The 21,259-nt window shown below is 41.6% G+C and overlaps 2 protein-coding genes across 2 annotated transcripts in view; both read right to left on the bottom strand.

The window, feature by feature from the left end:
- Positions 1–890: 890 nt before the first annotated feature.
- Positions 891–7,105, bottom strand: rsbn1 (round spermatid basic protein 1; the record flags this gene model as incomplete). The annotated part of the gene is made up of 7 exons (XM_080030850.1): positions 891–1,424; positions 1,733–1,841; positions 1,965–2,132; positions 2,270–2,412; positions 3,284–3,421; positions 5,085–5,758; positions 6,493–7,105. The coding sequence occupies 7 exons, from the start codon at positions 7,103–7,105 to the stop codon at positions 891–893; spliced, it is 2,379 nt and encodes a 792-aa protein (XP_079886976.1).
- A 1,159-nt stretch (positions 7,106–8,264) lies between these two features.
- Positions 8,265–21,259, bottom strand: part of magi3a (membrane associated guanylate kinase, WW and PDZ domain containing 3a) — a 117,852-nt gene continuing 104,857 nt past the window's right edge. The window contains exons 13-21 of the mRNA XM_080031174.1: positions 20,701–20,795; positions 20,020–20,212; positions 18,238–18,456; positions 17,119–17,304; positions 16,718–16,811; positions 15,113–15,164; positions 14,589–14,726; positions 13,747–13,885; positions 8,265–11,449 (exon numbers count right to left, since the gene is read on the bottom strand). Of these exons, the coding sequence (XP_079887300.1) occupies positions 10,437–11,449; positions 13,747–13,885; positions 14,589–14,726; positions 15,113–15,164; positions 16,718–16,811; positions 17,119–17,304; positions 18,238–18,456; positions 20,020–20,212; positions 20,701–20,795 (2,129 nt within the window). The 3' untranslated portion in view covers positions 8,265–10,436. The remainder of the gene's footprint in view (positions 11,450–13,746; positions 13,886–14,588; positions 14,727–15,112; positions 15,165–16,717; positions 16,812–17,118; positions 17,305–18,237; positions 18,457–20,019; positions 20,213–20,700; positions 20,796–21,259) is intronic.

Here is a 21,259-nt window from a genome sequence, read left to right as displayed (position 1 = left end):
CCATTCTTTCCTTTGTCATTTGGACACACTCCTATAAGAGCACAACACATCGGTCACAGGTTAAGCTCAATATTAAGATAAATAGAATATCAAAAAACAGTATCAACAGTAAGAAAAAGTGGCATAGTATAAAATGGCTTTTAAATAAAGCATTGCGCAAACTGTAACTTATAAAGCTAACAAAATAAAGAGTTTAGGTGCTTGTAGCTTAATTAGATCATTATATTCCACTAAGAAAGTGCATTCATTTTAAACATTTACTTTTTCCACACAAAAAAAACCCACTACTCATCTCGATTATCATTATGTTCACTTGGAGAAATCCTATATTGTGCCGTGCTTTTGATTCAAGAGGCAAAGGCCCAGTTTTGTGAAAAACTCCTCGTGCCGTATCTTCTGGATAAGTTTAGTCTACATGCCTCCGTCACTGAAATGAATAAAACGATACTGGTATAATATCAGTAGCATGTGTACAGAGTTATCATGTATTAAGTATGTTAACAATTTTTCAATCTGCAATCGAGAAACTCTCAAAAACTGAAATGAAATAATTCTGCCAAAAAAAAAACAGCTGAGCCATTAACATAAATAATAATTTCTTCACATATGACACACCTTTTAAAAGAGACAGTAGAGAGTCCCAGTTTAGGTGCTACACAACATGTCTCACACAGTCCCATTGAAGAGTATACTTTGGCTGAAAAAAACTGAGAAACACCTCGGGAAATTCTAACTAAGAAAACATTTTAAAAGCCTGAAGCGTAATTTAAAATACTTCTTGATCGACACAGAAATGTCAGTTTTAGTCTGTGAATCCTTTACATACAACAGTATAGTATTGTGTGTGTGTGTGTGTGTGTGTGTGTGTGTATTTGGCGTGTGTGTGTGGGTCATTTATGGAACTCTGCAGTCCGGCCGAGGACTTTCGGCAGGGTGAACTCTCTTGAAGGTGTACATCCAGGGTGGACTGCTGCCAAGGAAAAGTTGGTGGGATGCTGCCGGTACATTGGGGGCAAGTGAGCCGATTTGGTGGGCTGTGGAGGGGCTGGCTGAGGCTCTTGTGCGGGCGTGGCTGGCCTCTGGAACTCTGGTTCTTCAGTCATGGCCACACCTCCCCCACCCTGGATGTTGTCTCCCCCTTGTGGACGTGCCCGGGGGGTGACAGTGGCATCGGGCCTGGCAGGGGAGGAGAGAGACACCCTGCACCCTGAGGTGGGGCTGACGTCGCTGGGTTGTACCTCTGGATTGTACTGCTTGAGGCGGATGTGCCAAGCCAGGCTGCACACCGCCGACACCGTCTTGAACTGGTGGATGACGTTCCTGGGGATGAAGTAAATGTCGTCGTGGCAGAGCTGGGCGCGGATGTAGCGGATGCCCTCCCTCCTCAGCTGGTTGAGCTTGGCGTCGTCCACCCACTGGACACACTGCAGGAAGATTTCACAATAAGTACGTCTACATGCACAGTAAAGTAGAGCTAATGTTATATTTTGATTAAGCCATTACATTGGACTACTGTCCTTGTCCCAGTATACAATCTGAGTTTAAGTAAGTTCGATTTAGTACAATATCAGTCAGACCTACACAATAAATTGATTTTCTCAAACGTCATGTAAAAGTGTGGTTCAATGTTTAAATTAGCAGTAGGCCTATAGCAGAATATACTTAATATAGTATAATCAATCAAATATGACACACATCCTAATTAATTCTATACAGTATGTTCAGTTCAAACCTGAGACACTGGGGGCTCATAGAGGTCCAGCTGCAGCCTCTGGACGACATCATTGAAGTCCCCGGCTTGGAAGCACACCACGTCTTTGGTGATCCGAGGGCGGTTATTCCTGGAGAAGAATACAACAAAAAAAAGCATTAAACCCACAGAATGTTCAATCTTCCATCTTTATCACATGCCATTCCATCATCACCAACATTCATTAGCATATCAAACATCAAAAGACACCCACCATTCTCCAAAGTGCACTGCCTTCAGGACCCCCACAGCAGCCGTGCTCTGCCAGTCAAAACTCTGTCCCACATGGTCAGCATGGGCCTTAGTCCGGTCCTCAAACATAACCTCCCTGGGCTCACTGGCCCTCGGCAGGTAGTGGAGGTTCTTTATCTCATTCATAGACCTAGACAAAAAAAGATGGGAGGGGATTGAGAAACGTTTTTAAATCTCAGAATCACAAATGTTATACCATATATTCCCATGACAATTCATTTTTCAGTCACATTAGTATTGAGCTGTGTTGATATATATTTCTGTCACCTGCGTCTTTTGAAAGGCGACTTGGGCATGTCGGCGGTGGGAACCATTTGTTCCCCCGGTCTCACCCACATGATGGGCCCGTCATCACTCTGAGAGCGACAGTCCAGCTTCAGACTGGAGAGACGGCCCCACGGGAGGGTCAACTGTGGTGACACACACAGACAGAGACATTTTAGATTAACAGTATTAAAAGGAAGCGAGAAAGGAGGAAGGAAGGAGAATATAGATCTCACTGATGTTAATGGTGCTTGTTTATCATTCTTAGTGGCTTGATACAGTATGATGTAATTTAGTATTATTTAAAATAGTCTGTTTATTTGATCCCATTTGATTTTACTATTTTTTAATGGTAAAAACTGAAGGTAGGACTTGACAAGCCCCAGATTATTTATATTATTTTCGTACCCATCTGTGTTATGTTGAAATTGATAATTTAAATTTAAATTAAAATTTAAATCGCTCGAAATAAAGATTTCATTTGTTGATTAAAAAATATGCGAGCCAATCTGAAAGCTAGAACCCACTTAACCTGATTTTGCATAGTTTTTCTTTAGCCAATACACCATACCGTGTATGTTGCTGAAACATATGGGCAATGGCTTGTGCTAGAAATTCTGAGACACTATGTCTGTGATATAACTGATGAATAAAATAATTACATACTGTTGTTGATTCGGTTTATGTTTACATAATTGTTATGGAAAGGGCAGCAGATGGAACAGATGTTGCAGCAGTAACAATGCAACAGCAGTGCAGTTGTTATGGAGAGTGTAACTTGTACTTCCTAATGAGCTCGCCTGAGAGAAACATTGTTCAGCATATTAAGTGTGACCTAGAGTAGGACGCACAGCTGGCACTGTGATGTTAAGTCCTCCAATCAGGTGACGGTAAAAAAAAAATACAACAACATATTGCTCCTGCTGTGACTGTTGTAGCATGCCTACATTAAAAAAAAATTCTGTGTGCTTGCTTTGCTGGTGGAGAAATAATTGTCAAAATGCATTTCGCTCTGACCTTAAGAAAGGGTGACTCCTCCAGCATGTCAAGGAACTCTGGGAAAAAGTCTCCAACCTCCTCATCCACGGCTCCCACCAAACTGATCTGCCTCATGGGTCCAGACCGGTAGGTTCCACAACAGTATGTCCGACTCACCTAGGACCATGGAAACAGCTTGTGTCAGTGTGTCTTACTCAATACTGTGTACTCACTGTCTTAGGATACAGTTTTTTCCATTTAGAATATAACATTTTGTTTTTGGTTTATATGTACTGTATGTTAAAAATATTAAAAACCTGCGTAGATGTAGTAGTCTCACAAATGGGGCACAGCTCTTTAAGTTGTTCAACTATGCATTAGTCTCTGTAGATATACAGTATCTACAAAGTATGCAGTAATTGCTAATTCTATACAGAAACATCCTCACTTCTTTGAGTGATATGTTCTTCACTGTCCTGAGCAAAACAACAACTTGCATGCTTAGACGTGTGTATAGCAGAGAAGATGCAGACAATGGTGTAAGTAACCTACAATCAATTGAAGCAAAAGGTTCTGAGGTGTCATGAGTCTGCAAAACGTTCATATTTTGTGATTACAACATGTTTTCTATCCAAAGACCTACAGTGTGCATTTGTATGCAGTAGATACAACAAAACATTTGAGTGCAATCAATCTGCCTCTCCAGTGATGGAATGATCAAAACTAGGTCTTCTCTCCCCTTCATAAACAGAAAGACACTCTCTGTGACCTCTGCATATTACATCACAAATGCAGACACTCTGGCTCTCTTTCTCTCCCTCTCAATCTCTCTCTCTATCTCTCTCTCTCTCTCTCTCCCTCTATCTATCTCTCTCTCTTGTGTCTTCCTCAGGCAGCGAGGGAATGTATCAGCCTGCATGGAACAAAAGTAACTCCATTGGGTCTCTCTTGGACCAGGTACAACTTGGCACCAGCACAGGTTTTCAGACTGAACAACGTTGTACTTTGGACTGGAGTCAACTGTTGGGCGGCAAACACATACAGGTACCTGAGCCCATTCATTAAAAGGGGGGTTGGCCCGGGCCACTGTTATACAAGAATCCCAATGAGTTATTTCTATTGTGTATTGTGTCAGTACCGTAATATAAACAGGTAAACAAAATCTGTTTAGACTTCCACCATCCACAGTGGCTCTCACATTACAACATGAGGTCTGACTAAAACTCTCTGAGATGGAATTTGAAGTCGCCTGTTAAAAGACACTGTGAGGTCAGCTGTACAGATAATTTCACAGTCTTCTATCAGGCAATAAAGCTGACATGAAACATAAAAAGACACATAAGACATGGAATAAGTGTAAAATAAATCATTAATATTAACTGTCCTAAAGACAGAAAATTCCTTCACACTATCAGGCTGCAACCCTGCCATGACACAATAAAGTTGAACACAACAACATTTCTAAGCAGAGGCATGCTATTTCTACACCATTGCACTCTTCTCTACTTTACCAGCAATCAGATTTTTTTTTTAAATTAAGTGTGTACTTACAATTCTTTGTGATTTAGACAAGAGTTTAAATGATCTATGATCAATTTGTCAATTGTCAAACAAATATATATATTATTTTGTTAATATTGTTTTTATTGTTGGTCAATTTTCAAAAGCAAAAACGCCTAAGGGTCTCTCCATCTTTTCAAATGTGAACATTACATTTTTTATCAGTGAATAAAAGACAAATCATTTTGGAGTGGTTTATGACTGCTGGTTGCCCCAATGCCAAACACTTTTGTCAAATAAATCCAGGGAACAAGCAGCACCTGCCTCTGTCTCCACATACCTGAGAGTGGAAGTTGGCGATGGTGGTGGTCTCGATGTCCTTCTTGCCCATCAGCTCCATCTTGACGTGTGTGTTGGGGAAGTTGAAGGCAAAGTAGTCCAGGAAGTCGGGCAGGTAGGCGGCCGCCCCGTGCACCACCGCTAGGGCGTAGCTGGCTGCACCTCTCTGCCTCTCCGCAAAGGTCAACTCCAGGAACTCCTGGGCGAAACACTCCATCTCTGCCGGGCTTAGACATGCCAACTCATCCGCATAGGCATGGAGCACCGACCCTCCACCGTTGGCCTGCCTTTCCTCGTGCATGAAGCGCCCACACCAGGTGCCCGTCTGGAGGCAGGAGCTGCGGATGTAGTGGTCTTGGTGGGACAGGAATGGCGCGTGGCCCAGTTTCAGTGCGTGTAGGTAGGCTTGGTGGTGGTGGTTGTCAATAGTGTCTCTGCCATTCTGGTGGTTGTTTCCATGCTTAATTGAGCCAGGTTGGGGAGAGTGAGGGCCAACAGGTGGGGTAAGGTCTGCCATAGGACCTGAACACACAGTCTGAACTGCCTTGTGGTGCGTGTATCGGACCCTTTTGGTGCCGTGCTCGTCCTCGCGGTGCTTCTTCTTCTTCTTTTTCTTCTTCAGTAGATATTCCTCCAGTGTTAAGGACTTGCCATTATCGTTGTGGGGCCTTGGACCTGTAGATACAGGGAGAAGTGAAAGTCAGAGGGGCAGGCTAGGCAAAGGTTAGCTGTATTTTACCCCATGACCCTATTGAACACTACACCTGGTTATTTACTAAACAATGCACAGTTCATTCATTATAGCAATGGTGATTCATAATGGCATTTACACACATCATGTTTGTAATGGAGCTACCAAACTTATCTATTTTCAATGGCAATGTAAACATATGGTTTACACAGCTGTATTCTTTGAACCACAAATCTCAACTAGCACATCAACAAAACTTTCCATAATCATTCTTTGCACTATACCACTGAAGGTTATAACAGAAGTATTTGTTCGCATGTTGTTATTCGTCTGATTTATGAGACAATTTGTTCTTAAAAACATGGTGAATATGCATTTTTAAAGACCTGTAAACCTACATAGTAGTCTTCTTTTATTTATAAAATGAAGAAAGGCCGTATGCCTATCCAAAAGCTGGTCAGTATACATATTCCTAATATATAGATTTCAACTCTATAGTTTTATCCAACACCTAGATATTGTTGTTTTAAATAGATGCGAATGTGTAGATATTTATATTTGCATATATTTCAAACATTTCTGAAATTGTAATAGGCTACAAAAAAATATTGTTTGTCAGTTATCAACTGGTTTCATGATGATCTATAAGGCTAGTTAAACAATGTAACCCTATCGCACAAGAAATATTTAAAAAAATATATATAATTTTAACACTCACCCTTATTTTTCTTCAGTTCGGCGTGTTTAACATTCGCCTCTGTATTCTCCTTCTTGAGCGTCAGTGTCAGGTCTTTATCCCGGGGCTTGTCTGTGAGATCCTGGGGCTTGTTGGGCTTGAACATTTTAATAGGCGTGAAAGTGAAGAGAGGCGCAGGTGGTTCGAGGGCCACCGCTGCTCGCTTCTTCTGCGGCAGATGTGGCACCTTCCTCGGCTGGGCAGGAGCAGGAGGAGGAGGCTGGGTCGGCTGCTGCAGGTTCTTCTGAATACCATTACTGAGACTGTGATTATGTCTATGTTGATGGTGGTGGTGGTGTTTATGGCTGTGCAGGACGTCATTATTCCCCGCTCTTAAGTTGTTGTGTTTGGGCTTCTGCTGCAGCTGATGCGGTGTGTGTGTCCGGGGCTCAGTGGGTTGTAACTGCTGCTGGGGGTGATGGAGCTTTAATCTCTTCGCGTCTTTCTCACACCTCTCCCGTTTGACAGCGGACGGCGAAAGCTCCCTCTTCTTCTTCGTCTTTTTCTTCTCTTGAATGAACCTGACAAGTCCATCCCGAAGCCTTTCCCTCTCCCCTTGTACTTTCGCGCAGAACAAGTTGACTTGAGCTGCCATCTTCGCACGTAGGCAACAGTACATTTAAAAGGACTGCGCGATTCCACTGCGCAGGTCTCCGAAAAATGTGTAGTCCACTTTGACGTTAATTTGTAGTTCATCGAGATATATTTGGCTCTGTAGCGCATGAGTGACGCATGGAACAGTGGGTGATGTAGTTTGTTGATGTCGCAAGGCTTCACGGGAGTTGGAGTTTGTGCAGTGCCGAGTCGTGCTCAGCGCGTGCTGCTCTGCACGCACTCACTTCTGCCCGGCTGACGTCAAGGTTAAATTAATCGCCGCCGCGAGAGGCAGTGCTTCCCCGACTACAGTAGTATGACATAAACGTGAAACACAACACACTTAAAACCCCTTATTTTTGAATATCTCTGTCAGCCCTAGTGTTAAAGGACATGTTAACAATTTCTCAAACAGCATGGTCCCTATATTTAGGCCCAGCCCAATACATTCTACTCTGACATCCTCATATTTTAATGTAAGTGATGGGGGCAGCAAAATCCAAAGTTCTTGTTCAATGCTAATATACATTTCAAACGTTAATTTGATTCTTAGGCTATATTAATGAATACATTTCCTAGAGTTAGTATTTTTCAGACATCCCTCACCACAGCTTAACACAAAAGGAAAAATAGATGTACTAAATAGAACAACTGTGGAACATAGTTATCACTTGGCTAAATCAGATTGCTGAAGCCACAGATGCTTTAGATAAACTTAGGAATGTGTGTTTGCACTGAGCGAGGACTCTGGATCTCATCCTCCATGGCTTACTTTGGAAGAAATAGATGATTGGATATAGTAATAGCCAATAGGCCTACTGGATTAATGATAACCGCAAAATAACCCTGTTTCAATATGGCCGTAATATTGTTTTGACAGACTTACTTGAACAATGGTGAACCTATCCTTTTAATATAAGCTACTATGGTGGCTGTTAATGGTAGAGTGGTACAGCCACCGATGTAAACTCTGTATGGAGGCAGAAACCAAGGATAAGAAGACTATAAGTAGTATGTAGGCTACTTGAAATTATTACCCGCTTACCTAAATCGTTGAAAAAAAAATATCGAAAATGAGCCAGTCATGTTTATTCAGTAAACCTTTATTTTATCAGTGCATGAACACAATGCCATGACCACATTATTTCTTTTCACCCATTTTATATCTTTTTACTCTCACTTCCCTTAAAAAAATAATGAAACCATTTACAGAGGATTGTTTTTTTCTTTCTGCATGAAGGTAGATTTATACAGGTGCTGTACAATTTATAAACATTTACAACTACCATGATGTCAAAACTAAAATACTTTTTTTTTTCATATATATATTTATGTTGGAGCAATGCAAGGCCACAGTATCATACATGGTAATAATGGCATGAGCAGTAAAGAATACAGTAGCCCAAACACATCGACAATAAAGTGTACAATAAATTAGTAAGTGTGGTCTCAATCTGACCGAGCGATGCACATGCTACTTCTGTGCACCCTTAAACAGGCTGACTGACGATGGTGCAATGGGTTCAAGCAAAGACTAGTTTTTTTGATAGTTCAGCTGAATGACCACTAGATGTCTCTGTACTCCACAGTAGCAACACTAGAAACAACACCAATTCATTATTCCTCAAAGCAGGGCATTAACTGATTATTCCAATAAGTTAAAAAATATATATGTATATTTTTCACCTGGGACTTTAATTCTTGTCATTTCAAATAGGAGTCCCAAAGAAGCAGTCAAGCCATTGTTTTACATTATGCACCATCCTTCATTATGTGGGAGTTGACTGCTTTTTTGGGAGTCTGGCTTTATATATATATATATATATATACTCACAAACAGTGCCACCCATGATGCTGGTAAAGATTAACAATGAAGCAAACATCTACATACAAATTAGTTTTTTCTCACATTAAGGGTTCCTTTACTAAATAAAACATTTGATCAAAAATAGATTTCAGAGGTTAGAATGATGGAAACGATATGTATTTATTTTTTGTGTGCCTACATTGCTGATGATAAAAATAAAACATGTAATTAGTTGAAGGCAAAAGTCTTACAATCGAGCTCTGTTAATTCAACTAATCTAAACGATGTGTTGATATACGTGTAATAATCGCTTTGTTAAATAATATGTTGGATTAAGTATAGTCTCGATGCTACGGCGATATCTATACGATACATAGGCCTAACGTCCAGCTTGTACACATGATACACACACAGCCAGAGGACCTAAAAAACACAGAGCCGCTAACAGTAGACAACATTATGATTCAGGCTCGCGTGACACTGTTTACAGACCATGGCATCTTAGAAACAGAATGTATAGATTGCTCTTTTTGTATATAGTGTAATTATTGTAAGTGGTGACGCTTATCTACACATTCTATTTCTATCATGAAGTCCACATCGAAAGTGAAATGACTCAGAATGGATGTGTACTACCAGTTTTGTTTACATATAATTATCAATAAATTACTTATTATTAACACACACACACATATATATCAAACATTAGAACTATAACCACAAGTATCTGGTCTGCTGATTGAAGCATATAAATCTCCAGGGTGGTCTGTCTGCCCACCCTCTGATAATAAGCTAATTATGAAGTCAGAGTGTTTCAGAGTTTTTTTTTTCATGTGAATGAATGCAGTCACACAATAAAATTCACAACCTGGCTTGCGCGCTCTCAAAAACAAAACAGTAAATGACTTCAAAGACACTGTCACCCTACTGCAGCCGATTTAAAAGAGAAAGTCGCTGGAGCCTCACTTTTTTCGAACATCCATCGGTGACAGCAAAAAGCGAATACATTTCTCCAGGGGGAAAAAAAAGCTGAGTGGTTGCGTAAATGTGTCTCAAATCCTTCATAGTGATAAAAAAAAAAAGGATTCTTCATTTAGAGAGACAGGGGGGTGAGAAGTTCATCTCATTACCCACAGACAGTCTCACAGTGAGTGCAATATCGGAGCAGCTTCTTTTATAAACCGGAGTCCTTGATTGGCACAAAATCCGACTTCAAAAAACCACACTTAAGAACCAACCTGTGTTACGTACACACACACACACACGTGTCCACAATACTCACATCCGATCAGCCATCAGAAACCTTGATGTGAACTGAACGAGGCAAACTGGGTGAAAAAAGAAAAATTTAAAAAAGAAAAAAAGAAACCTAAAGCAATGAGAAGCTATGTTGCTGGTTACACAGTGATCTGCTTTGTCCGAGAAAGAGGAGAAAAAAATAGAATCCTTCCATTCTGAATTGTCCATGTTTCAGAGGCTCAGTTTTCCTTCAATATATGCCAGAGAAGCCCCCTGGGGAAGAACTTTAAACATCTGCGTAGGATGTGTCCGGCTGGGAGTGGATCTTTGCAGAGCTGGGTACTTTCCATGGACCTGGGCTGATGGTGGTGGCCTTCTTGCTGGTGGAGGTCCCGTTACAGTTTGGGTCTTGGATGCTACTGCTTGAACCTCTTGGGTCCTTCTTATACACCTCTTCGGCTGACCCATGTTGCCTGCTAGTTTCCCGATACTCCTTATCCCCCTTCTCCCGTCCACCACCACCCCTCCTGCCAAGGGTTCCGCTATCCTGATCCGACCCAACCCTCTCCTTGTGGGTTTGGGAATGGGACCTTTGTGCCACTGCCTCTTGCTCGGGCCTTTTGCTCTTCTTGTGGCGGTCGGTTGTCCCATAGCTTTTGTCTCCACTCTCTATAGTAGTACCCCCCCTCTCGTGCCAGTGGCCTGCATCCTCCTTTTTGTACCTCCAGTCTTTCCCGGCTTCTCCAGAGGTGACGGTAGTGCTGCTGGGCTGCTGGCCCGCTGGACGTCTTGGGCTCTGGGGCTCCGTCGAGGTCTTCCTGGGGCTGGTGGAGTGGTGGTGGTTGTGGTGGTCTCGCTGCCCTTGGGCTTTCCTCCCTTTGCTCATGTCTTCGAGTGATCCGCTGTGGACTCGCTCGGTTTTCCGAGGGCTTGGAGAGCGCTCAAGACGATCGGCCAGGCCATCCGTAGCTCTCTTGGGACTAGCGGACTTCCGGGTCTGCTGGGTGCCAGTGGGGCTAGTGGTGCGCTTGTGGTTGTGGTGAGAAAGCTGCTGCTGCTGTTGCCCTCTGGATCTGTTGCTGTGCCTCCCTTGCTCCAGCCCAGTTGCTCCAGGGGACCCTCCAGACGCCCCCCTGGCATCCCCACCGGAGAACTCGTCGACGGGCACGGTTTTGGGCGAGGTCGGGGACAGCTCGGAGGCGGAGAGGGAGACGGAGGATGGAGAAGCCGGCGTTGATGAATGCCCGTCGTAAAGTCTAGGAAAGCTTGAGGTCGGAATGGTTACTTTGTCCTTTGAACCTGAGAGACAAGCAACGCAGAGTTAACAAAAAAGAAAAGTTCTGTCTGAGCAAAAAGCTATCTATTAAGGAACTGCAAAGGTCTACATGGGATAATTCACACAAAGATAATTAAAGCTATAGTGCGTAACTTCTGTCGCCCCCATGAGGAATTTGGAGTCATTACAACAACACTGTGGGCGCATCTACATTAAGGTAAGCCTTCGGTGATCGCGCATGGATTTCATTCCTTCTGCTGTATGTCCAGGTTTTTTTCTTAGCAGTACAATCAACAACTGAAACATTTCTTGGGCGCTTCTTGGGACTTTTTCTGAGCTCTTGCACCAGTGTCAGGGGGCGACACCAGTTTGTAAATGCTTGTAAATGGGCTTAATCAACCTTGAGTCAACTCCTTTTGGCGATGGCTTGATCGTAACCACCGTTCATTTATATGCACAAGTTACGCACTATAGCTTTAAATATGGCATGCAACTGAAGCAGAATATCCTCATATTGTGAAAAAAAGATGTTGCTCGCTTTCTGACATAACCCCCTGTAATAACCCCTCTAAATATATATTGCCTTGTTTGAGATATGTATCGGCCCACGACATAGCCATCACCCAGCACTGACGTTTCAATTTCCCCCCTCCGAGCCGATAAGATTTGCAGAGCCGTGATTGAGAGCGGATTTAAGCAGCAGAAAAAAAAACAGAGAGAGAAAAAAAACAGAAGAGTGATGGGACTTAGTGGTGCTGAATGAGCTTTTGGGATTTCTAAGAGCAGCAACTCATAGAAATTCACTCTATCGTGGCCTTTTGGATTGGACGTTTTCATGCCAGTGAATGCACACAGATCCTTTCACCACTTGTCACTCGCTGATCAATATCTAGTTAAGGACTTTTCTTTTTCTCAGGGTCTGCCGGGTTCATTCGCGCTAAGGAGGATGTGTGTGTGTGTGTGTGTGTGTTCAATGGCATCTAAGCTTTTGTAATAATGTTAGAAAAATTACTTGTGGGGATCTGACGTTCTCCAAGTACTCCTGCAGGTCTGTTTGTTCTTCTAGGTCGCACTGCTGCTTTGGTTCTTAATAAAGTTCAGGGAATGTTTCTTGCTTTTACTTAGAAATGATGTCCTTCATCATTTGTAAATTGAGTACAAGCTATTTTTGTGTGTGCATGCCTTGCTGTAAGAAAAATGCTTATTGTTTGAGTCTCTAAATGCCACATTTTTAGAACAATGCATATGACAAATACATTTTTGGCAGTACATTTATTTTAAAACTGTAAAATGTTTCCGCCATCTTTGTCCCAAGTGTTGAAGTATTTAATGGACAATTTTTTTTGTTTGAGAAAGCAAATGTAACATTTAATCGGCTGACATTTCAGTTATTGGAATCATTTAACTGCCTAATATCAGAATCGGCATTTACCCTGTACAATCCATATCTGCTTATGATAAAGTATGTTTTTTCAAAAGATAACTAATCTATTTCATATTGCTCATGGGGGATGAAGGAAAGGGACAGAGAACGACACTTTGAAAGGAGGAGAGGTCAGAAGTACATAGCAGGAGGACAAAGGTTTACCAAGGTTATTAGGGGACAGACCAAGAAAAGCAGTGAGGCCTTTAGTGATGCTCTGGTTTCATGTAGAAGCACAGGGTGGAAGAAGAAGAGTTCTGACCTATAGGAGGAAAAGATAAATAGGTAGAAAATAGATCGATGGCCGTGCCGGTGCAGAAAACCAGAGCAGATAAAAAAAAGCGATAGATAGAAAGTATAGTGAGATAGCATGAGAGAAGAGACAGGTCAAGAAGAGTGAAGCTCGCATCACATGCATGAGAACAAAGAAAGTCAGCACCCTGCTAATCAAGCATATCCATACAGAAGCTTCCATATACAGTACAGGTGCATCTCAAAAAATCATTAATATCAATGAAAAGTTATTTTTCTACCTTTTTTTTTCTGTAATTTAATTAAAAAAACTAAACTTTCATATATTCTAGATTCATTACACATTAAGTGGAATTAATCTAGAATTAACATACTACTTTTCAGATGGTTGACAGTATTATACATTCTTTTTTTGAGCCGCAATCATCAAAATTAAAAGCAAAAAAAGGCCTGACATGTTTCACTTTGTCTAGTGAATCTAGAATATATGAAAGTTTCACTTTTGAATGGACTTTGCCTCAATATTAATTTTTAGATGCACCTTTATGTATGGCTAATAAGGCTATAGCGCGTGTAGATCTATGTGCAGTGGCAACAATGTGTGTCTATAGTACATGCATGCAGCTCTCAGCAGCAGCCACTCACTGTGATCGGGGACTAAGCCCTGGCCCGCTCGGAGCAGCAGGTGGACTTTGCTGCCTCCTGCTTGGATCAGCTCGATGGCCCGAGTGTGTGTGATGCCCTGGGTGGCCTCGCCGTTGATCTCCACTATCTGATCTCCAACCTGTGGGGACACGAGTATAGACCCATGCTTATCCATGTCTTGCAGAGTCGACTGACCCAGAGTAAGTGCATCTATTGTACTTGTACTTTTCTTCACATTTTTGGCGATGTAAGGTAAACATACTGCCTGAGGTGAAAGGGGACAGGTGCAGGCTGTTTCAAAAGCAGCAGGAAGCTAGATACTATGATTGGTCTCCCTTATGTGTCCTATTTGCCAACTTGGTCAGCAGTTAAAAGGCAAAAAAGGCTGTGTCACACAACTCACGAAGGGAATGAAGGTGCTTTAAACCCCTTTGCACTTTGTGTCAAAAATTTACTCCTTTTCAAAGTCATAACTAATACTTAACAATAGTAGCTTTTGTTTTTTTCTTTTCTGTATCAAAGTAATGCAGCCCCATGAGTATTTTGCTAACATGTAATACTATAAGCTAATGCAGCATACTTCTAATGGTGTCACTAAATTTAGAAAAAGAAAAAAATAATCCACAAAAGAAAAATGGAGGTCACTTTGTAGCTTACAGCTAAGTACCTGACTAGTGGGCAACTTAATGCTTCCTGTCTACAAGTCCCAAAGCCCCTAAATTAAGTGAACTGTAGCTAGAAATAAGGCTTATGAATAATTATATCCCCGAATTTGCTTAAAGTGCAAAGCAGTATTACCCAGGATATTCTGACAGTAGAGGCAGACGAGCTTATAAACTCACATGTATCCTGCCGTCTTTGAGAGCGGGTCCCTCCTCGGCCAGTCTCAGTATGAACAGGCCCATGTTGTACTCTTTCCCTCCTCGCAGACTGAAGCCAAAGCCCCGCTGACTGCGATCCAACTCCACCACAAAACAGCCCTGTAGTTCACACACAAGAACATCAGCTTTTGAGACTAGAGCACTGACTTCTGGACAGAAATATAATAAAGGTTCCAGACCGTAGTCAAACCTAGAGATTCATTGTAATGTTGTTATGTATTTTGTGGGCATTTTCAGCTTTATTATATAGTACAGAGTTGAAATGGGGAGACAGAGATGGGGAGGATGACATGCAGTAAAGGGTGAGGGTTGAGCCAATATGGTACGCGCTCTATCCACTACTACGCCACCGGAGCGGCCCGTTAATATGTATTTTAACCCAGTAGCATAACGGATAGCTGTCAGATTTAGTATGTATTAAGATGAATTGGCAGTGAATCAAATTTAAAAAACATCATGTGCTTTAAATTGAGAATAATTATTACCTGCTTGGAGCCTGATGTGAGGAGTGTTCCCATCTCTCTAGCGTCACCATTCCTACACCAGAAAAGATCACACACACACACACAAACAGTATTATAATGTTGCAGACATATTGTAAATATGAAATATATTAAGTCCTGTTTTATTACAATAATATGGCACAATATTTCTTTCTTGAGATGAGAACTAAATGTCAGCTCATAAACAAAATATGAGATACTTATAGAATACAAGTGTGGGTAAACAAAGGAAGAATATAAACTACAGTATGATGAGGTTATGTAAAAAGACAATATGATCCAATACATACAGTTACATAGCATGAGTCACATAAGCACTATTCATGTATGCTGCTTTGAATTTTCTTCCACCGGCTTGTATGTGTCATGCTGGGTGTATTGTCTGTTAGCTACAGAAAAATGAAACAAGTCTATTAGGAAAAAAAAGTCTCATTCCATAAACTGCCACGCCTTCGTTACAGCAGTGTGATCCTCTTGCTGTTGCTTTCATTATGCAACGCACAGAGACCAATATAAATCCTTCAAAGAGCCATGTTGCTTTTACAGTTCAGTGGCAGATAAACGAGGGCACACATACTTTTATGCTTCGCGGAGCTCATAACAATGAAACTGTAGTGACTTAGCTGCACTTGAACACACTATCTCCAACGTGCACTATGCAGTTTCAGGGACGGGGGATTTGTTTACTTATGCAGAGCCTGCAGTTAGTTTACAAATCATATTTTACTCTCCATGTCATTTGAAGTATTGAATATTTATATCGTTATAAATAAAAGGCACCAAACGTAAGAGTAGAATATTTTTTGTAAACATAACTGTGGGCCCTGCTGCTGTAAACAACAACAGTGAAACCATTATATTTTAGGTAGCTTTCTAATTTCAAACGGTGTTTCAGGGATCCAATTTTCCTGTGAGTAAAGTTCAGTTTGTTCAGATATGAAAATGTACCTTAGATTTTTCTAAGGCATATTCGAATTTTTCACTTTTCTCCAACACCCAAAGTTACATAGTGCACCTTTAAGAGCGTAGACCTATTTGGCAGCTCTCGTATCTGGCCTGGGCTGACCCACCACAGCATGTGTCGGGGATTATAAGAACGGACATGGGGCTCAAAGAGGAGGAGGGAGGGGAACACATGCTGATAGGCAGTGAAACGGAGCCGGTATATGAGCAAGAAATGACGGCGTAGGATTGCTGCTTAAGTAATGGATCTAGAAGTATGACACAGGTAATCTTGTTTAAGAAGTACGATCAAAGAGAAAGGTAGACTCCACCTTTAATCGGTCTCTTTTTCTCTGCTTCGCCTCCAAAAACAGTAACCATGGGGGGGAATATTTCTGTCTTTCTGCATATAACAGGGAGAGCTGTATTGCTGGTAATGGGGTTAGCATAAGCCAGAGCCTGCTTTGAGAGGATTTGAGGCTAATTTATGCTTCAACAAGCAAAACCTGTATTAGACTGTCTCCAGGGGGGAACAGATTGTGAGGGATGCTGCTGCAAGCTCGTGTGAATCCTTGTTCTTGGAAGGGGAGTATGTATGTGTGTTGGTGTGTGTGTGTGTGTGTGTGTGTGTGTTGGTGTGTGTACCTGTCTGCATAGCTGGGAGGCTGTTGGCCCATAGCTCTGTGCTGAGCCAAAGGGCTGTGCTTGGCTGAATTGGTTCCAGATGGAGGAGCGCTGTCTGTAGAAAAAAACACAATTCATACAACACAGTCATTTGGTTGCTATAATTAAATGCCACACAAAGTCCTCATGCTACACCTGTATGTCAACCCATATAACTTAGAATTTACATCTGTACATGTCGCTTATACACTTTTTTATATCATCTTGGTGGCTCTCTTCACTTGTGTTTTTCTTTCATATATTTTCTTCTTTTATATTGTTCAAGGTAGCCTGGCTGAGACTCAAGTTTTTAATGGCCAACGATTGCTGCTGTAGTGTTTGCGCATATGAGAAATACAACATGACTCTTGTACGCAGCCTACCATCTTCAGGCACCACAGTGAGGGTGACAGAGTTGCCGGCGTCCTTGATGAGTTGGACGATGTCGTTGTGCGATAGCTCCATGATGGACAGGCCGTTGACAGCAGAGATACGGTCTCCCACCTTCATCTGCCCTATACGGTCCGTAGGGCTGCCGTCAATGATACGGCCAATCTTGTGGGGTATAACTGAAACAGGGAAACACACACAGAGAAGTTACAACCTGTTTTTTTTTTTTTTGCATGTTTGAGCAGCATTGATTTAATACACCTACAGCATTATGCAGTCTCTCTATGTGCTGGACACAATCAGTCAGGGACAAAAATGGTGCCCAGTTACCTAAGGTTTTTGGATTTGTAAGCAGAGCTGGTACTGGGAAGCTAATCAATATGTGGCTCCTAATGGAAAAAAAAACTTCCTCTAAAAGCCATGAAGGTCTGTACAAAATAAAAATGAATTGTGCTAATCGATATTTCACTGAATAAGGTGAACCGTTTCCCCCCCACAAAACGGATGTAATATGAAAAGTCAGGTGTTCACCAATGTTACAGTGATTCATTGTTTGAACATGAAAGTTGGTAGAAAAATGTCAAAGCAATCAATCCTATCGTTGTTCAGGTATTTATATCCCTAGAGTCGCCTCTAACAAAGGCTAAAACGCCAATAAACAACAAACCTTGCAGGAAAAAGATGTGGAGACGCAAAAGCTGCTCATTTAAAATTCTCATAAGATCTGCTTAAAAGTAATAAATGTGCATGTATTTGTCCTAGTATTCACATTTCCTGAATATACTGTAGACCACTATTAGGTCGCTTAATGATCTCAACTACAGGTTCGATGGTTCTATCCCCCGTCCCCCTCGCCACATGTCGAAGTGTCCCTGAGCAAGACACTGAACCCTAAATTGCTCCTGATAGTTAGACTGCTATCGGTGTATGAATGTGTGTGTGAATGGTAACATGTGAATGGGAACAGGTCTCCATTGAAAAAGAGTCTCCGGTCTCAATGGGATTTACCTGTACAAATAAAGGTTAAATAATAATAATAATAATAATAATAATAATAATAATAATAATGCTTTTGTTGTATTTGATACATGACATGAGATGATTCTTCTGACCTCCTGGCGGGGGCTTGTTCTTGGAGGTGAGGATGACGAAGCCGAAGCCCTCGTTGTCTCTGCGCTGCAGTGTCACGTCGAAGCTCTCCGGTCGAGAGGAGGAGTGAGCGTGGTGGACGGAGTTTGGAAGCTCCATGCGAGGCGTCTTGGGAGAACTGTTGACCAGGGCAGAGGCTACCTGCTGGGGCTGTGGACTGCTCTCCTCCTCTACATCCACATCTAACAGAAGACAATGCACATAAACATTAGGGGAAATGCTTACAGTCAGTCACACATTTTGAAACAGCTATTCTCCATTGGTTGCAATGTAGAAAAATCTATCAATCTTGAACATGATACTGTACAGGGTCAGCTCAGATGGCAAACGTGAAACAGAAATGTTTATTTTGAGCAGGGGTCATTCCGATTTAGCCGACATATATTTTAAAGCTATAGCACGTAACTTTTTCATGTAAATGATAGTTGGTTACATTCAAGCCATTGCCAAACAAGTTGAAACATAGTCGATTAAGCCTACCAGCTTCGCAAAACTCTCTCTGTATGGCAGCGTTTACAAACTGGTGTCGCGTCGCCCCCTACAACTAAAAAAGCGCCCACAACATGTTTCAGTTGGTATGCTACTGCTAAGAAAAAAATCTGGACGTACAGCAGAAGGTATAAAATCCATGCATGACCACCAAACTAGCTTACCTTATGTACATGTGCAGACAAAGTTTTTGTAATAACTCACGGGGGCGACATAAGTTACGCACTATAGCTTAATAAAAAATAAAAAATCCTTCCACAAATAATCCAAAACCCAGCGGCTCTATCACAGCCAGCCTCTTTGCTGTATTTACCGCACCAACGGAATAAAGGAATGTCAACTCTACTCTTGAGATGAAAGCCAATTTGAAATGTGTTATTCATAAGACGGGGCTGATCCACCTCAATCTCTCGTCACTGTTTTTGTTTGCTTTGCTGAGTCCCTGTTTAGTCAGACAGCATCAGGGAATCTCTTTCTAAAAGCCCTTTGCTTTTTTTTTTTTGGAAGCCTAAAACCCCCTCTAACATGATTGATGCTTCATTTTCTTGCAACGCGATCAAAGCTGTTGTTGTGATACATATACATCACGTCCAAAGTAATTTCAAGAAGTGCCTGTGTACTATTCGCCGAGCGGTTATTTGTGGGTTCAAAACAAGCCCGGAGTGCAGCTGGTGTTTGTGCTTTTGAAAAAGAAAAACTCAGCATATTCTAGGTTGTTTTTTTTTTCGTCCTTTGAGATGTAAATCAACTCCACCAGCTGATGTAATCTCCCCTGCCCTTCACACAGCTCCAACCAGCCTCGACAGATAAACACACAACAAACAATCTTCAAGAGATACTTTTGCCATTTTTTTTCCCCTATTTTGATGAATGTTCCTGTTCCCTTTCCTGTGAGTAAAGTAAATAGAGAATACACTTTCCCAAAACTGTATGATTTTTTTTTCTTTCCAGGAAAAAAATGTCTGCCAAGAGTAACATCCAGAACGACGTCAAATTTCTGCTTGAACTTTCCTTTCACTCAAGATTTGTCCACAGGGAAAAGTCAGCCAGAACAAATTTAAAGGATTAGTGCAACAAAAAAAAAAATCCCTGATCAAAGCAAGTTGCTCGGAGGTCCTACCACAGCAAACCGATCCAAACATAAGTAGTGCCAACAGGAAACTATGCTTAGAAAACCTCAAGTTCTCTCAAAGAAATGTATAGTGGATTTTCTTTCTTCTCTCATACAGTATATAGTGATTTTATTCATCCCCTACCTGCGTGTGCTAGTTTCCTTCGCACAGTGAGCATGACTTGTCCGTTGCGGGCTGCATTGGTCATCAGCTCCAGCACCTGTTTGTGTGATTTGCCCTTGACCGGCACTCCGTCGATACACAGTAGCTCGTCCCCCGCACGCAGACGCCCGTCCTTCTCAGCTGCTCCGAGGGGCACGATGGCTCCGATGTACACCTGTGGAGGAGAGAGGATATTTTCAAGATTCAAGAAGGTTTATTTGCCATATGCATATCAATTAGAGCAGCAGTAGATGGCAATTAAATCATCGAGTATCAAGCTCCCCTTCAACAATGCGATATAAAAGATGACAAATGTAAAACATATGAGATTTGAGAGAAAACTGCTTGACATGCTGATCTGAGCCAGAGTGAGCAACAAAGATTGACTTGCGTTATGGTAAATGATCATCTTAAAAATCCTCTCAGTTGCTTTGAGCATTTCATGACTAATTCCCTTCATAAAAAATAGAGTTTTATTTGTATCTTTTTTAATCACATTCTCTTTCTCTCTTCACCATTGTCCTAGAGCAATGGTAGGAAATGCTTACTATTTCATATTTGAACTGAAAACAGAGCTGACATATTGATTTGCTTGGTGAGGGATTGCCGATCAGCTATACAGTTTAATTGTGTGGGATACTAGCAGCAGTTGGTTCTACCCACCGGCTGCTCTGGTCCTTCTCCTCCCAGAACCCTGAAGCCAAAGCCTGACTCCTGGTTCCTCTTGATGAACACATCCAGGTCCTTGGTGTTAGGAGCTGCAGGGGAGAAGAGGAGAGCAGAGAAAGAAAAAAAAACGTTTTTCATTTAAAACAGCCATCAGAAACAGAAAGTATTAGTAATGCCTTTGGCGTATTATGTGCTGTTGCTCGGCATGGGGGCAATATGAGTATTGCATAATGCGGTGTTTCTTTGCCTGCAGTCAAAGCCGGGGATATGATCTGTTTTTTTTTAACCAGATGATGAAATATTAGAATTGAAATAGATCAAATGTGATTTGATTTGATAACATCTTGCAAACATAACAGAACATTTCGTCAGATACAAGGCTTACACTATAGAATCAAAATTCACAAGAAGAGCAAGTGAATGATTGAAAGTGATTGAGGCGGCGAGTTGATTAACAGACATGTTTGCTCTGTTTCATATTATCGTAACGTTAGTACCACATGATGTTGATGAGGCAAAAAACAAGCTATTTGAAAACATTGGTAGCAGTTCA

The sequence above is a fragment of the Ammodytes marinus genome (assembly GCF_949987685.1).
Source record: "Ammodytes marinus genome assembly, chromosome: 7".
Lineage (NCBI taxonomy): Eukaryota > Metazoa > Chordata > Actinopteri > Uranoscopiformes > Ammodytidae > Ammodytes > Ammodytes marinus.
This window is presented reverse-complemented; position numbering and strand designations above follow the sequence as displayed.